Source organism: Panthera onca, chromosome C1, assembly GCF_046562875.1.
Source record: "Panthera onca isolate mPanOnc1 chromosome C1, mPanOnc1 haplotype 2, whole genome shotgun sequence".
Taxonomy (NCBI): domain Eukaryota; kingdom Metazoa; phylum Chordata; class Mammalia; order Carnivora; family Felidae; genus Panthera; species Panthera onca.
Window position 1 is genome coordinate 71836387 of NC_138346.1, and position 17053 is coordinate 71853439.

Below are 17053 nucleotides of genomic sequence, written 5' to 3' on the forward strand. Positions count from 1 at the left end.
TGTCAGTGCAGAGATGGATGCAGGGCTCCGTCTCATGAACCATGAGATCATGAGCTGAGCCAAAATCAAGAGTTAGCCGCTTAGCGAACTGAGCCACCCAGGCATCCCTAATTTGCATGCAGACATCCCATTGCTCCAGCACCATTTGTTGAAGAGACTATCTTTTGCTCCATCATACTGCCTTTGCTCTTTTGTCAAAGATTTGTTGACTGTATTTACGGGGGTTTCATGCTGGTTTTTAGCTTTCTCCCCCTTTATAAACACTGTTACAAACCCTGGAAGGAACAAATAGCACAAGAACTCTGGTGTGTTCCTTGGCCCAGAGTTCTCAGTAGGCAACTTGGGCATCTGTGGTGTTCTTGGCAGAACCTTGGAGAGAACCAAACACTGAGCTGATTTGCATGCTGGAGCACAAACCAGATCTTTAAGAGATATTTGGATAAGGAAGCTAGTTTTTGTTTTGTTTTGTTTTGTTTTGTTTTTAATGAGATCTTGAAAGAAAATTTGACCTCAGAATTCACACACCATATCTAGGGTATGTTTTCTACCGTGGATTTTCAACACCTGCCTGTTCGTTCTTCTTAACCTCCTTCACAAACACCACCTCCACCCCTAAAAGCCTTTCTATGCTGTTGTTGTTGTTGTTTTTATTTATAAGTACTTTTCTCTTGGTTTATTTTCACTTCTGCAACATGGTCTCTGTCCATTCATTCAGTCATGTTGTATACAACAGATATTTATCTTATTCAATGCAAGTTTTAAATTTGTTTCTTTTATCCGAAGCCTAAGGAAATGATGCTTTATTCATGGACTTAGGTAAGGAGATTTCTATGCAAAGAACGGGGCTTTACATGCAAGGATCAGTTTGATTAGTGTCTTGGAGAATACTAATTGTGAAGTATATTGGAGATTTTTATTTTTAGATTTTATTTTAATAGCTAACACAAAAACATGGCCCTCTCCTTTTTAAGCATAATCCAAGAAAGAACTAGTGAATAAATCTGTTGCTCAGATTCATAGTCTTAGAGGCTACAAAGCTTGTTTTCAAAGAAGGGACACTGGCTCTAGGAAAACCAGTTTCATTAACTAATTAGCCATGTGATTTCAAGCCCTGATATCCTGGCATCAAATGGGACTAATTGATATTTGCCCTTTGGCTGTCTCTCCCACATTATGGAGAAGTAAGAGCCTGCGTGTGTGAAGGGGCCCTATCGCTGTTCATTAATATAGGTGATCTTTCACATCCTGGCCTACCCGGAAGAGCATCTGCTTCCTGGCCAGTTTCTCATCTTTCACTAATTCACCTCCCACTTCTCAGCTGTGTGTACTTTCCCAGCTCCCTGTGCCAGGAACTTTATCTCTGACAGCCACTATTCCTGGCCCTCTTTGAGCCAGTCAGATGTCTAAAAGGAAACGGAGAAAATACCCTAACTGGTGAAACTGGCCCATTTGGATGCTCCTCCCTTAAATTGTTAAGTTTCTTTTATACCTTGAAAGCTTATGGAGCAGAGGAGCAGAACCAGTGTGTGGAGTTAGTGTGGTATGTAGTGTCTTTACATGGTACTCAGTTCACGTCAGGTTTGATAACGTGCTGTTTCCTGGTGGAAAATGAGACTGTTCCATAACTTCTGTCGGCTCTCAGGAGCAACTGTAATGGTTATGCTGCTTCTGGATTGTAGTTGATGTGTTGTTTGGGGTGGTGATGGTGGTGGTGTTGTGTGCATTCGTGAGCCTGTGTGCGCAGGGGGTGGCAGGATGGAGATGGGGCTTATGGATTTTGGATCATAGCCTCTGTAAGCTATAAGGATGATAGCCTTAAAGAAGCCTTGAAGGCAATTAAGAGGTAGATTCTAGGTTTCCCTTCAGAATGTACTGGAGTCCCCAGGGAAGTTAGAAAATAAGGGGGAAGGGAAGATGACTGCAATTGTGAGGTTGGTGGGAGCACAATTCTTGTAGCCTATTAGTATTAGGGAGGAAACAAGGCAATAGAATTATAATGTCAGATTTTCATTTTTATTCATTATCTTTGCTGAGCAGAAATCTACAACAATGCATGATTACTAAATATTTTAGGTCACACATGGTGAGTTTTGCCTTTTTTTTTGTAAACACCCTTTAGACTTTTTTATATACAGAAGAGTGTACTTAGTGTGGCGTTGGAGTGGGGGTGATGTGATGGAAAGGGAAATAGATTCATTTGCTGTGTGTGTAGTTGCCATGTGCCTGTTGTTGATCATCCTGTGTGAGGGTGGGAGACCAATGGGCCTTACTGGTGGGATGGCGGCCTCAGAGCCATCCACTCAGGAAGTCCTCCCTGATTGCTGACAAGCACTCTTCCCGCTGGTGCCCATGCTCGCTCCTGCAAGGAGTGCAGTGAGGGTCTGCATGCGCAGCCATTCCGCTTGTTCACCAACCTTGTTTCTCTCTCAATTTTGGCATGCAAATTAAGCCCAGGTAATGTTGCTGTGAAAACTAAAGTAGTTTGTTTTCCCTGCTCTTGGATAGAGAACTTGATGGGTAGCTTGTTGACCTGATGTGAAGCAGTGAAATTAGGCCAGAGAAGGCTGAGCTAGACGGCAAGGCTCTTGTGGGATGGGTCAGCGCTTACCTGTGGTCAGCCAGCCACCCACCCAGTTCCTTAATTAGGTCCAATTTGTATAAATTAGCGACATCCAAGGGGACAGGGGATGGGGACAGAGTCCTTGTCAAATTCCAGGGAGTGGGGGTTTTGAGAGGCAAAATATAAAAAGACAACCAGTAATGAAAACGGAGTTTGGTAAAATACCATCTGTTGGTAAGCATTTTTTTTTAATATATTTTTTTAAGTTTACTCTGTGTGATTGAGCACATAGCTACAGTGTCACTGTTTTCAATTGATCAGAGCTCTGAAGTTGTGCTTAAAGACTTGTCAGTGTTTACATTTCAATTGCGTTTTAATCTGGGAGTCGGAATGTAAGTCTTCCCTGGTTAAGTCTAGCTGTTCTAAAATGCTGACTCTGGTATTCAGCTGTAATGTGCTGTAGCTTTCAAAAATTTTTTTGCAGAATTCTTTTGTTAATGAAAATATAAAGTAGAATTTTAAAAACTAACCTTTTAGAAGCTGACTTTGTTAAACACACGCACACACAAGCTACCTGTGTACTCATTAAATTAACTTAAGGGCACCTTTGTCTTTCTCAAAAAAAAAAGAAATATATATAATATATATATATATTATATATATATATATGGCCACCAGTGGTATTAGAAACTTGAATTTAATATTTTAGATTGCAGGGAGAATGGGCACAGAAAAATGAAATAATACAAATAGCACATTTAGGATATAGACGGTTCTGGTGTACCATGTAGAGTACTGTTTGAGGGCTCTGGCTTTGTTTGTTGTCCATTAGACCTGGGTTCACATTCTAGCCCTGACGTCCAACCCCTGTTGAGACTCAAGTTTCCTATTCTGCAAATAAACCCAGCTTTTTTATGTTTGAATTTTCTTCTTTATACATGTGTCCAGTTGTCATTAGGATTTAAGTTGTTAATTTCTATGCGTTTTATAAACCTAATCTTTGATCTAAAATTTTCTACACCAGAAAATAGAACATTGGCAACCTAGAACAATTGAATGCTTCCCTCTTCCAGGTATCTTGGTCTGTCTTCAGCTAGTTCTGAGAAATAATTGATATCAGGATAACGTTTGAATTTGAACTTGTTCTGTATAAGATTCACCAGAGGGCATTCCCCCTCAGGGCGCATTCAGAAACCCCCTTCTCCCACCTGGGATCAGAATGTTAGAGACTTTCTTCCACCACTGGACAGACTAGAGGGGAAGCAGGGAGGGACAGGCTGTATAGGCTCCACACCGACTTCCCAGAGTGAGAAAATATTACTGTAATAAATAGGGAGGCCCGTCAAAGACATATTAAATCAGCTATGTAAATTCCAAGATGTAAATTATGGTTTTGCTTCTGCCAAAAATAAATACGTAAATAAAAACCTACTCCTTTCATGTCCAAATAATCTCTCGCTAAATCATACCCCCAAATGTGTCTTTTACTTCTGCAGGTCCACACCTGGCACTCCACTTTCCCCCCTAGAGAAGAGGTTAGAGCCGATGCAGACTTGGCATGCAGTCCTTAAACCATCTGATGGTTCATTTGCTTCATGTTGGTGTGATGCCCCAGAGGGGTGGGGGTGGAGCGGATCCACAGCTTCTTGCAGACTTGTCCAAGGCTGATCCCAGGTGACCATGTTTCATCCCCCACCAGCTGCACTGAACATACTGGGTCCTACTGTGAGTGACCGTGTGTTTTGTGGCAAGGACAGGTTCTCCGACATTGATCAAAGACGATTGAAGAAAAAATTCAGCCTTGCCTAGCTAAAAGTTCTTTGTACAAATCAAAGGCTCGGGACAGGGAGGCAAATGTGTGTCTCACTTCCCCGCACCTCTGTACTTGACTGAAGTGAGAAATAGGGGGTGCCTGGCTAATTGCAAGTAGCAGCTCGCACAAGTTGTATCGACTGATTTTGGAGAAGGAACACAGGCCTTTGTGTGGCACGCCTGGGAGATGTGAGGTGCCACCTGAGGCAGAGCAAGGGACAGGCTTACTCTTTGTTTTACTTCTAGAAAGCAGAGTCTTTATCCCCTAGAGAAAAACCAGAGATGAGAGAAAAGGATGGGAGTTCAACTGCTTCTTACGGGCATAACTCAAATACATTTGATAGGATATGATCTCGGGTATGTTTTTTCTTGGGTTAAGCAGCTTGGATATTCCCAGTTCAAGTTCAGCCTTCATTTGTACACTGACCATTGTTAACCCTTCTTGCTATTGTCCTTCTAAAAGAGAATCGCTTGAGATCTAGCGGTGTTTGGACTTCATAAAAATCTTGGCAAGGCCCCTGGGCAGTGAGAAGAAAAAAAAAAATACATAGTATGGGAATGAAGAAACGGTTACATGTGTAGATTAATGAAGACCCCGGTGTATGGGATACTGTGGAGTCAGGACAGTCATGGCAGAAACTGGGTGCAGAGCCAGATACCTGTAGTGAACAGGTGAGATTGCCGACAAGGTAACAAGGTGACATTTATCGCAAGGAGTCTTCTGCTTTCGAACTTTCCAAAGTGGGATTTAATCGTGTCTTAGAGGTGTGCCTAAAATTTTTGTTTGTGGTTGTAAAAATCAAGCTGTAAGATTTGAAAATATTTTTAATATCTAGGGACTAATTTTATATTTTCAAACTGTTACTCAGTATAAGTAAAGTCCTTAGGTTAGTCTATTTATCATTTAGATGTGAGGTGACAAAATTCCTGTCCGGGTCTGAAACTGCTGAGCATTTGCTTTGAGGACACTTCGGGGTGTGCTCACTGCCGTCTCAGACTGAACCATTTAACTTCCTCAAAAGTCATGTGTGTGGCACAGGGGCAGAGAAGTGTGGTGTCTTTCGATTGGTTGACAGAGAATTATCTGGTGCGAGTGGTTTCAGACAGTCTTCCTAGGTGCCTACTGACTGTGAAACCACACTGAGCCCTAGGTTCAGGCTTTACCCAAGTTCTGTTCCTTGCTGCACGACTTGGGAAGGTTTCCAGCTACCACACCGTTCTCACAGGGGTTAAATTTCACAGGCTTAGCCAGAGCGAAAGGCAGCATGCCTGTGAATCTTACAGAGCGAAAGGCAGCATGCCTGTGAATCTTAATCCAAATGTCTCAGTGGAGCTGTTTGCCAGACTTAGAACGAGGTGCAGGCTTCCTTATTTCAGCATTGTGATTGAACTCAAACTTTCTTACACTCGAAGAGTCATCTTTTTCCCCCAAGAGTCTTAATAAAATTATCGGCAACTTTCAATCAAATGTTATTCAGAATTTGAAAACCTTTTCAAAAGTCTAGTGATTTCTGAATTACTAGAAAATTACGGTACAGTAAAATGATTATTATCATACAACTTCATGCAAGTTAATTTAGAGTCTCAGTAGATGTGTTCCTTAAAATGTGTGAATACGTTAATCTTACATAAATTTAGTCCTATTCAAGGGACACATGGAGAACATTCTACTGAATAAAATTCTACAATTCATTGCATGTTGAAGGAGAGGGCTTTTTCTGTAGAATGGAGAGACCTTTTTTAAGGTGTAAATTAAAATATATATATTAAAGTCGCTTAAGATGATCTGTATGTGTATTCTGTTGTGGAGCTCTTATAGCCTCTGAATGGTGCTAAATACCTTGCAGCTAGTGTTCTGACACTCCTCATCTTTGTTTCTCAGCAGTCTCTGGTCCCAGCCCACCCCATGGCCCCTCCCAGCCCCAGCACCACCAGCAGTAATAACAACAGCAGCAGTAGCAGCAACTCAGGATGGGACCAGCTAAGCAAAACGAACCTCTATATCCGGGGACTGCCTCCCAACACCACGGACCAGGACCTGGTGAAGCTGTGCCAGCCGTAAGTACCGGTTACTCTTGGTTGTTTTTAGCTGATAGATATTTCTTTTATCCTTTATCGTATTCTAAAGTGACATCGGTTGTGTTAAAGGAGAGGTTTAGTACAAGTGTAAATCCTCATTATCGGCAAAATGACAGTTTCCAAGTTCTAAGTCTTTGGACACAGCATTAACATCAGCAAAATGCCTGTGTAACAAAATAAACTGGAACACCTTCGCAGTAGAATTGGACTTCATTGGCATATGAGAAGTAAAATGAGAATTTTTTTCAAAACGTATGGCTGGATCCTTTTTAGGACTGCTCATTTTTTGAGGAAGCATCTGTGGAGGCCGGTCTATCCCATAACAAGAGAAACTTCAGCTGTTACTGTTTGTTGGAAAGGTAGTTACCATCTAACTGTATTTTAAGCGTGTGTAAGAGTTAATTTTGGCCAGGAAATAATAGTGTGTTCTCACTAGCACCTGCAGCTTTGTGGTCTGGGTTGTTCACCCTTATCTCTTTGGGAATTCTTGCTTCCAGAATTCCGATTTCTCTTCTCGCTGCCACCCTTTCTGAGTCTTGTGAAGAAATGTGTTCGTGTGCATGAAGTTCTGAAGTAAATATGCATTATATGCTAATGTGGTCGATGAACAGAATATAAATATGTTGCTTTGCTGCAAATTACGTTAACTCACTAAGTAAGAAAGCGCTAATTTAAATCAAGGAGCCAGAAGCAGTATACAGAGTGCAGGGATCATTGTGTAAAGACTAATCACTTTGAGCTATAAAAGCCTACACAAACAACATCTTTTATTTACCCAAAGACAGTAATGTCCCCTCACAAAAAAGGAGTTTTACATAACTGCGGAAGAAAATGTCCACTTGAGAATGGTTTCTGTTCCCTGAAAAACATTCCCATTTCTAAACATCTGATTAATGGCATCTCATTTCTGTTGTCTTGGGTAAAATACAGATATATTGCTTATCATTTTAAGAAAAAAAAAAATGTTTCAGAACTTGAGCAGTATTTCCAAACTGGAACTAAAAGTAACATCTGGCCTTCCATAAGGAGGTGGTGGTGGTTTTGCTTTGTTTTGTTTTTAGAGAGGAGGGTGGGGTGGTGGGTGGTAGTTCTTCAGGGTCTGGAGGGTTTCTCTAAGGCCACCACTCCCAGCACCCTCCCTGTGCCTTTCCTGGGTTACCCTTTTGATCAGCCTTCTTGGACTTTGACTGAAGCCCTTTGCTTTAGGGGCAGTGAAATAATGAAATAATGTCCTGTGCTAGGGACTCCTCCGAAGGCCAGTCCAGCCCGTGGGGTTTGTCATTCCTGGCCAGAGTCAGAGGGAACTTGGCCAGGCGTGCCCTGCCCCATTGCAGCTGTTCGAGACCACAAATAGGCCTTTTGCTATCTTGTCTGCTGCTCGTCTTTACTGGCGTCTTCTTATGCTTTTGCAGCATAATTACAGGTAGATAGAGCGCCATAAAGTCTAAGGAGCTAAAAATATAACTGGAGGAAACAAAAGAATGAAGCTAGCCCTCCAGTTCTTGAGGTATAAGAGGAGAGAGGACTTCAAAAGACAAATAGTTCCTCAGCTAGTTCTGAATCATGTAAGGTGAGTTTTAATATCAAGGGGACAGAGGTTAAATAACCATAAAATAATAGAGGAATGCCATGTTTTATGCATAGTAAGTATGTACTTGAAAAATTAGGCCAGTAATTTTTTTTAATTGAGTCAAATCATATTCCAAGTGCAGTAGAAGATCATTTTCTCACTTTTCCTAGACAATTCACTCCTTTTTTTTGTTCTTGGTCTCTTTAATGTGTGTGAATTATCTTAATGTGGTTCACTCTCTTCGCTATTATCAATAACAGCAATAAACATTTGCCACTGTCACTCCTTCCTGTTATCGGCAAAACCCCTGGTTTGATACTTACCTCTGATGATAGTGCTCCTGATATGTTTTATACAGAGGCAAGACATACATACACCAGTATCTGCTGAGAGCTTCATTCCATTTACCACAGAGCCTCTGAAAAGTACCAGTTTGACTTGCTGACGATTTTGTGTCTTAGAATGTAGAGAGAGAGAAAAAAGGGCATTCCTGTTCTGGATTTAATTGTTTCCAATAAAGAATACTAGTTGGTGACATGGAAGTGACTCATCCTATGGGAAAAGTGACTCATCCACAGCCTAAAAAACCCAGTGGACATAATTAGAGATTTTTTAGAAAGTAGGTATCAAAACTTCTCAGAAAAGATGGGTGTAAATTCATAAGTCTAAAAATGAAAAAATGTTTTAGAATTAAAAATTTAGCACTATATTTATAAATTGACCCTAAGGGATGAACTGCAGGAGGGGCAACAATTGAAACAAGTAACTTGGGGGGCTTATTTTAGAGTATTATCCAACAGAAAGACGGGAAAAGATATCTAAGAATGTTTGTAGTAGTGACCTAGTTCCATACAAACAATGCACAAGTCTAAGACAAGAATGATATAAGGGCTGTGAGAACAGGAGAGGAAAGCAAAAAATATTTTTAAAAAGCTATGTTTGGAGTCGAATATATACATCCTATGTTAGAAGAAACGAGAGTAAGAAAGCAGCCTCACCCCAGTCAGAGAGAGACTCCTGACCCTGGAAAGTATAGATCAACATGGTCACGGGACAGGGCTCAGACTGGAGGGAACTGGTTACGGATGGAGACCTGCATCAAGAATCAGGCGGAGATGTGCCTGGCCATAGTGGTAAGGCGATAGGGGTTGAAAGTAGATACATTTTCCAGGAGTATTAAATGAGAAAAGCAGACCAGGTAACTTCTAAGTTGTGGCAGGTGTGTAGGAAATCTGGTTGGAGCCTCGTGACTATTGCAGGCTGCTGCAACTTTGCTTCTGTTTCTGAAAGGTTATCTGCTCGGAAAGTACATCAGCACAGTTAACAAGCAAGCTTAGGAAATGGAATGATCTGAGTAACAGAAGGGATTAATCTATTACCCCGTGACCTTCAGACGGTCTTAATTCCCTCCCTTCTCTAACATCCAGCCAAACAAATACTTTGCCTGACTTTGTTACCATTTTATTTCTCTCATTCAGACTTCTCAGGTGATTTTTCGAGACAGATGGGCTGAGGGCTCTTGTCGCTTCCACTTTCTTGCTACCTTAACCCTTTGCATTTTGCCTTCACGTTCTTAAAGGAAACTACACCGGCATCTTCTATCTATCTTATTTTCCCTGGCTCTTTTCTACCCTTGTCCACTTCTACTCAACTTTTTGCTCTTTTGATTTTACTTTTTGGCTCATTCTTCTATAGCCTCATCTTCTTGTAAGGCCACTATTTTCTACACATTTTCCACTCTCATATTATCACCTCAGATTCAACACTATCTCCTTCCTCTCCAAGCTATCACATTTCTAAATTTACTCTTCTCAACTTGAAGCTTTGGAGCAGTGGTGACTATTTCCCATTACCCTTTCAGTCACCAAGTCCTGCAGATTCTATGACCTTTCTTCCTTCTCACTGCCAGAAGAATTAAATGTTTTCTTCCCTCCCCCCCACCCCCACATTGTGACAAGTGAGAATGATTTGCTCCTGCTGCTGCCTCACCTCAGGGGCCTCCCCGTTTCCCTTTTTTGATTCTTCAAGGCTAAGTCAAGCCCATCCTGCCTCCTTCATGCTTGGACCATACTAAACTTTTATGTGTCACTTCCTCACAGTCAGCCATCTTTATACTGTTCTGTTCTCCAAGAGCCTGTTCCACTGTTCGGCAGTGTATCTATGATAGATATGATGCTGACAGTGTATCTTTTTTTTTTAAAGATTTTATTCATTTATTTTTGTAAGTAAACTCTCTACCCAACATGGGACTTGAACTTACGACCCTGAGATCAACAGTCACATGCTCTACCAACTGAGCCAGCCATGTAACCCCAGTGTGTCATCTTCATAGATTTCTCACCTGTGTTATAAAATCATGGAGGTCAGTATGGCAAGTGTTTGGTACCCTAGAGTTCCCAACCACAGTGGTAGGCAAGTACCTAATTCTCAGTTAGGAGCCAGTAAAATGGGTCAAATATGGCTTATATCACGAAGTTGTGATTAGGATTAAATCAAGTAATTTGAGGAATGGAGCTGGTCTGCTGCCTAGAACACAGTCGTCATTGAGCAAATATTAGTCTCCCTCATGCCCATGCCTTTATTCCTCACAACCCTAACTAGTAGAATAAACTTAAATTATATGTAATCCTACATTTAAAACTAAGGGTGGAAAAAAAACGACAAACAGCTTTTCTGATCCTGAATTCTGCAAAAGCCAGGGAAGTGGGTTATGTTAACATAGTTAACATAACTGCCCGCCTCCTTCTTGAGGCTCTTTTTTTTTTGGCACTTTTTAAAAAAGACTGGTTTCGGTTTCATGATTTATTTCTTGTCTTAATAATGACTATAGCATGTAAAATTTTCCATTGTGTCCAAACTATCTTTTTTTAAGATTTAGAAACAGTATTTGTATGTAAGCTTTGGTATAGTTCTTCCTGGTTTGCAGCAGGAGTAGATGTGTGAGTCTCTGTTGGCTGTGGTTAGGTAGCTTAGAGGTTACTGTGGTATTGACATCTCATGAAAAGGTCTGGAAAACTCAGTGTATCCACAACTTATTTTGAAGGAGAAAGAGTCTATTGATACTAAAACAAAAGAGGAGGTATTGGGGTGCCTGGATGGCTCAGTCAGGTAAGCATCAGATTTCGGCTTAGGTCATGGTCCCATGGTTCGTGGGTTCAAACCCCACTTTGGGTTCTGTGCTGACAGCTCGGTGCCTGGAGTTTGCTTCAGATTCTGTGTCTCCTTCTCTCTCTGCCCCTCCCTTGCTCATGCTCTGTCTTTGTCTCAAAAATAAACAAACATTAAAAAAATGATAAAGCAGCCTTGCAAATAAAGGCAAATATACTATTAAAAAAAACAAAACAAACAAATGAACAAAAAACCAAAAGATATTTCCACTCCTCTTATGTATCCTTTCTTTCATTCCCAAACCAATCTTGGTCAGCCATTATTTTTGTCCTTTCTTTCAATAGATATCTAATGCATGTCAAAGTGCAATAAAACATGATTTCAGTGTAAATGTGAAATTAAGTCTAACTTACAATATTATAGCCTGTTACTAATTAAAAGGAAATGTTTTTTTTTAATGTCATCCATGTCCCTGGTTGTAATACCCAATACTTTTTATTTCCCGTCCCTTTGTTTTCTGTTTTCTGCAAGTTTGCCGTATTTTTTTTCAAATATAACTTTTACAAAGGCAAAACAGAGAAGCAAGATGGTCCACAAAGGTAGACATAAACAACCAACCCTAATGAAAACAGAACAAAGTTAATGTTGTAATGAGTGCGATGTTCTGTGAGAAGTCAGAGGAAGGCTTTGTTCACCTTACTGCCAGGGGATTGGGATTGCTTTCAGGTAGAAGGCATCTCGACTTTAAAGGACAGGGAAAATTTCATGCAGCGTGGAATAATAGGTCCTCCAGGCCTCAGAAAGAGCCCAAGAGGTGGGACAGCACTTGGGTGTTTAAGAGAGCACTGGGGCGCCTGGGTGGCTCAGTCGGTTGAGCTTCCAACTTCGGCTCAGGTCATGATCTCACCGTCTGTGAGTTCGAGCCGCGCGTCAGGCTCTGTGCTGACAGCTCAGAGCCTGGAGCCTGCTTCGGATTCTGTCTCCCTCTCTCTCTAACCCTCCCCTGCTCATGCTCTGTGTCTCTCTCTCTCAAAAATAAAAAATAAAACATTAAAAAAATTTTTAAAAAAGAGCACAATGTGTAGCTGTCATTCAACAATTACTAGTTGGCAAGGCTTCTGGTGACCAGAGTGGAGAGTGTGGGTAAAGACGAAAATGGGGCTGGAAGTACAGGTTGGGGGCATATTGTTAGACCTTGAATAATAGGCTAAAAAATTTGGTGTTTATTCTTCAATTACAAAGTGCATGTAATAGAAGAGAAGCATAATCCAGTGAGTTGTTTTGTTTTTTCTCTCTCTCAGAATTATAATTCTACCAGAAGTAGGAAGGTTGGCTTGGAGGAGGAGACTCTTATAGGTGAGAGATGATGCAGCCCTGACTTAGGGCAGTGGTAGGAAATGAGAAGAGGAGAAGGTACTGGAACTGCATAGGAGATAGGAATATCGGGACTTGAGCATGATTAAAAATGACTGTAAGGTTTTAGCTCTGAATAAAGGGAAAACTTGAGTTGTATTAAGTGAGGGAAAAAGCACAGGAAAAAAAACTAGGGCAACTATCAGGAAAATGGGCAACTTGAAACTTTTATATTATTTCCCTATACATCTTTATCTCTGTAACTCTAAATTTTTTTTTTTAGAAATCTATCTGCTAAAGGTGTTTTTCCTCTACAAATGGAGTAATCATCCCTTTAATCCAAAATGGTTAGGTTACTTTTAGGGTAAAAACTAAAAGCGACTCATTCTGTGATGAATATTAATCAACTTTTACCCAATAATGTTACCTTTGGTCTGTACTCTGAAAGTAACAACGGGCCTGCTAGATCTAATACCCTGAAATCCCAGGTAAATATGAAATCTTCTGAAATTTACAGAAATGACATGAAATGAGAAGGACCCTAAATTCAAAACAACGATCCTGTGATGAAGTAGGAAAAATCATTCCATCCAAAAGAGAGCTGGTTCTCACTTCCACATTGAGGAGAGACTGTTGAGCCAGGTGATCCAAGGTCATTCAGGTATTCCCAAATGACTCAGTCCAAGAAGCCTGAACATACCGAGTTACTGCATTTTTTAAGAGAAGAAACGCTCACGAGGTGCACTCTCTCTCTCTCTCTGTCTCTCCCTCTCTCTTCCTCTCTATCCCTCTCTCTGCCTCTGTCTCCACATATGGATTCTATACTGGAATATTCCGATAGCTATACAGACATGAAAGACCCAGACCAAAGGTTTTATTGCCTACATTAAGCATCATTCTAAAGTCAGGCGTGTGAGTCTCCCAAACGCAAAGCTCTTGATGTAGGGCTAAATTAGAAGCTGATACAAGGAGATGATCTCTCTTTAATGTATAATTTACTCTTTAAGTGTTGTCTTCCAAGCAAGTTGAAGTAGTGTCTTAGTGATTGTGGTGGTGTTTTATGTAACTCACACACACTGAGAATGAAAGACCAACAGATCATTTCTTGTTTGGTATTGTCTATCTCAGACAATTGAGATTTGAACCTGTTGAACTATATTGTATTCGTTGAGCTGTATTGTATTCCAAAGCCATCTGAATTTTTAGTATTTTTTTTAATTGCATTTTACAAGAGTACTGAAAACTGTTATCTAGCAAATTTTTATTTCTCATTCCTTTGAAAGATGAGGAACGAAAAAGAAAAGTCAACAGAAACAAAGCAGTAGAAAAATACTTGTTCTCTCATTTGGTGCGTCTCTTTAAAAACAGACAAACAAAAAAAAACCTTTCTTTATTCACTGGCACACTTTTTTAAGTAAAATCTTCCCAAAAAGTGAAATTGAGTTATGACGAGTTTTCTGAAGTTAATCATAGAAAATGCATGCCACTTTTGTTTTTATTACTATTGTATAGCTTCTTGACCATATACAGATTTTATTTGTATTATGAATAACAGAATTTCTTTTAAGTTTTAAATGTTTTTGTGCTATAAAACAGCTAATTTTTATCCTCTCAAGAGTTCTTTCTTGGTCTAGAAGATTCTTTTTTTTTAACTTTTTTTTTTTTTTTAACGTTTATTTATTTTTGAGACAGAGAGAGACAGAGCCTGAACAGGGGAGGGTCAGAGAGAGGGAGACACAGAATCTGAAACAGGCTCCAGGCTCTGAGCTGTCAGCACAGAGCCTGACGCGGGGCTCGAACTCACGGACCGCGAGATCATGACCTGAGCCAAAGTCGGCCACTTAACCGACTGAGCCACCCAGGCGCCCCTAAAATATTCTTAAAACATAAAATACCAATAGCAATAGTTTCAGGGACTTGGCATTTTTCTATTATCGCTAGCGTAGTAGGATGTCACATAATGAATAACTCAATGAGGACTTACGCTGAGGAACTTGGGCATTTTGATGAAAAGTGTGATCTAAGATGTGAAGTTTTCAGACTTTGTCTCGTCCTTTTAAAGGCATCCCAAATTACTTAGTCAAAATGTTGCATTACTAATTGTAATCTAAGTCTCTCTTTATGGTCAAAATTCCCGTAAGGTTCTGTGTACTCAAAGAGCAAAACACGATGTATTGGAGACTGAGCCAAATTTCATATTTGTGATCTTTTTTTCTAAAAACAGCAGTCAAAACAGATTTGAGAGTTTCAGACCAACAGTGTATTTAACTGAATCATCTCCGTCTTCATTCATCTCTTGGTTTTCTTGTTCAGCATGTTAACTGTTTGATTTCCTTTCATGGTATGAAAGAATTCTGGCATGCACAATAGATCTTTGACATACCAAGACATAGTCTGAAGACTTGGAAATCCCAGAATTTCACAAAAATAATTTCAGCATAAAAAAAAATTCCACACAGGTACCTACTTTCTAGGAGAGATCCATGTCTTTCTTAGACCTCTCTTAGCTCTTCCTTCACTTCTATCATTAGAACTATCAGTTGGTTTTTATTGGGTGGTGGAAAATTTTCAGAAATTAACACAGTATTTAATCCCTTCTTGAGAGTTACTGCTACACAATTAGAACAAAAATCTTGAAATATGGACTGTGGGTGATAGACTACATGACTCACTTCCCTCTGCCTAACCCCTCCATGATTCAAATACACACTGCAGCAAAATTAAAACTAACTATAGGTAAGAGACTTCCAGTTTCATTGTCATGAGTACATGAAACTGCAGATGCTAATTATTGCCAAGTACCTACTGTATGCATACGTTTGATATTTTGGCAGAAAATCTCAGTGATGTCTGTTTTCAAATTTATCTCCAGTGTAACATTGGCTTGGTAAGCATGAATCTTTAAAGATTTAACCAATCCTCCTTATTGTCAATTGACATTTTTCTTTAGGATTTCTTTTTGTTATTCCTACACATGATTAAAAGCCGTTCTCCCCTGCATTGCCCAAATACTGCACAAGCTGTCGGCACACCTATTTTAATATTAGTTTTAGCAGCATCTAATTGGGAAGCCAGCACTGAAGATAATGGCCATAACCACAATAATTTTTAAAAGAACAACCACTCCTTCTCTCTGTGAGCAGATGGAATTTGCTTTATGTTCATTCCATGTTCCTTTATAGGAACCTTAGAGTTCTGTAGCAGTAGGCTGGGGTGTTTAAACATTATATGAAGGCGACGATAGTATCATTGGGAATAAAAGCCTCTAAAATCTTGATTTGGCATTTGTGCTTAGTTTGACTTAGAATTTCTTTATTGGGTTACCACGGATCTTAGAAATTTATAACCTCTTTCTTCACTTTTCCTCATCTTCATTCCACAAATGTCCATGAAAAAAACCCTGTACAGTGTGTAAACACCTGAATGATGCCAGCAGCTAATCAGATGCGTGCTTACTGTGTGCCAGTAACTGTGCCAAGTAGTTTGATTATTTAATTGTAAGAACAACTCTCTGAGCAGTAGTAGTATTCTTGTTTTAAAGATGAAGTTGAAAGAGGGTTCTTTCTCTTATGACTCAGGAGTACAATGGATTTTGGTGGAGCCATGGCTTGCGCTGAGACAGTCTCACTCCAGAGCCCATCCTCTGAACCGCTCTATGTCCTCCCTCCCCAGATACGCTCTAAGGGCCAGTTCATCATCTCCGTCCTCCCTTCCTTAGCATCCATGTTCCTCTGTTTACCACAGGCTACAAAAAGGGCTCCCTTCTCCAGAACCCTAAAAGAGATACACAGCTGTGATAGTTGTAGTAAGATTTTGTTCAAAAAAAAAAATCAGCTTTCCTTAAGTCCACATGAATAGCCAAGAGGGTCAAAGTTCAAAGTAAAGGCAGAGGAGGAATAGTGGAGGAATTCGTTTTTAGAGGAGAAATTAGTTTTTCTTGACATCTAACCAAGTAGTCTGTTTTAATGTAGCTAGCTGTACAAAATTCAGCTCCTGGTTAGCTGAAGAGTGTGCAGCTCCCCCAAGATCACACAGCACAGAGGAGGTATGTAATTTGTCATCTGCTTGATGCCTGGGGTTAGCGCATGTACAGAAAGAAACATTCTTTTAGGGACCACTGTCTGACAAATCCAAACAACATTGTTTTAGATAATAATGGACACAACATAGTGTTACAGTTTTGCTACAAGTGTAAACCTCTTTCAAACATAAGACCAAGCCACTTGTGAGGAGAAATTAAACAATTGGAAGTGAGTGGGAAATTCCATTATTTATTAAGCATCATGCTTTTGGTTTTGCTAGATGGTGCCCCAGGCATATTTCTGGCCCTCAAGGAGGTTCTTGTCTCACATAGAAAATAAACTTCACACATCATATGGGCCAGAATGTGATGTATCATGAGAGAGAGAAGAAAGTGCTACAGAAATTATAAAATAGGGAGTGACTGCATGTGGTTTGGGGCATCAGGAAAAGCTTGGCACTTGATCAGGGTGGGAATGAGCAGCTCAAACTCAGGTTTAAAGCCAGAACTAGCCTGGCTGCCTGCCTTTTTTTCACTAGGACCGTACGGT

General features: G+C 40.2%; 1 protein-coding gene across 8 annotated transcripts in view; it reads left to right on the forward strand.

Annotated features, from left to right (window-relative positions):
* RBMS1 (RNA binding motif single stranded interacting protein 1) overlaps positions 1–17053 on the forward strand; it is a 218371-nt gene that overhangs the window by 119498 nt on the left and 81820 nt on the right. For 6 of the 8 annotated variants that reach the window (XM_060626846.3, XM_060626849.3, XM_060626852.3 and 3 more), the window contains one exon: positions 6255–6430. In XM_060626846.3, the coding sequence (XP_060482829.1) occupies positions 6255–6430 (176 nt within the window). The remainder of the gene's footprint in view (positions 1–6254; positions 6431–17053) is intronic. The other 2 variants (XM_060626847.3, XM_060626851.3) reach the window with 1 other exon arrangement.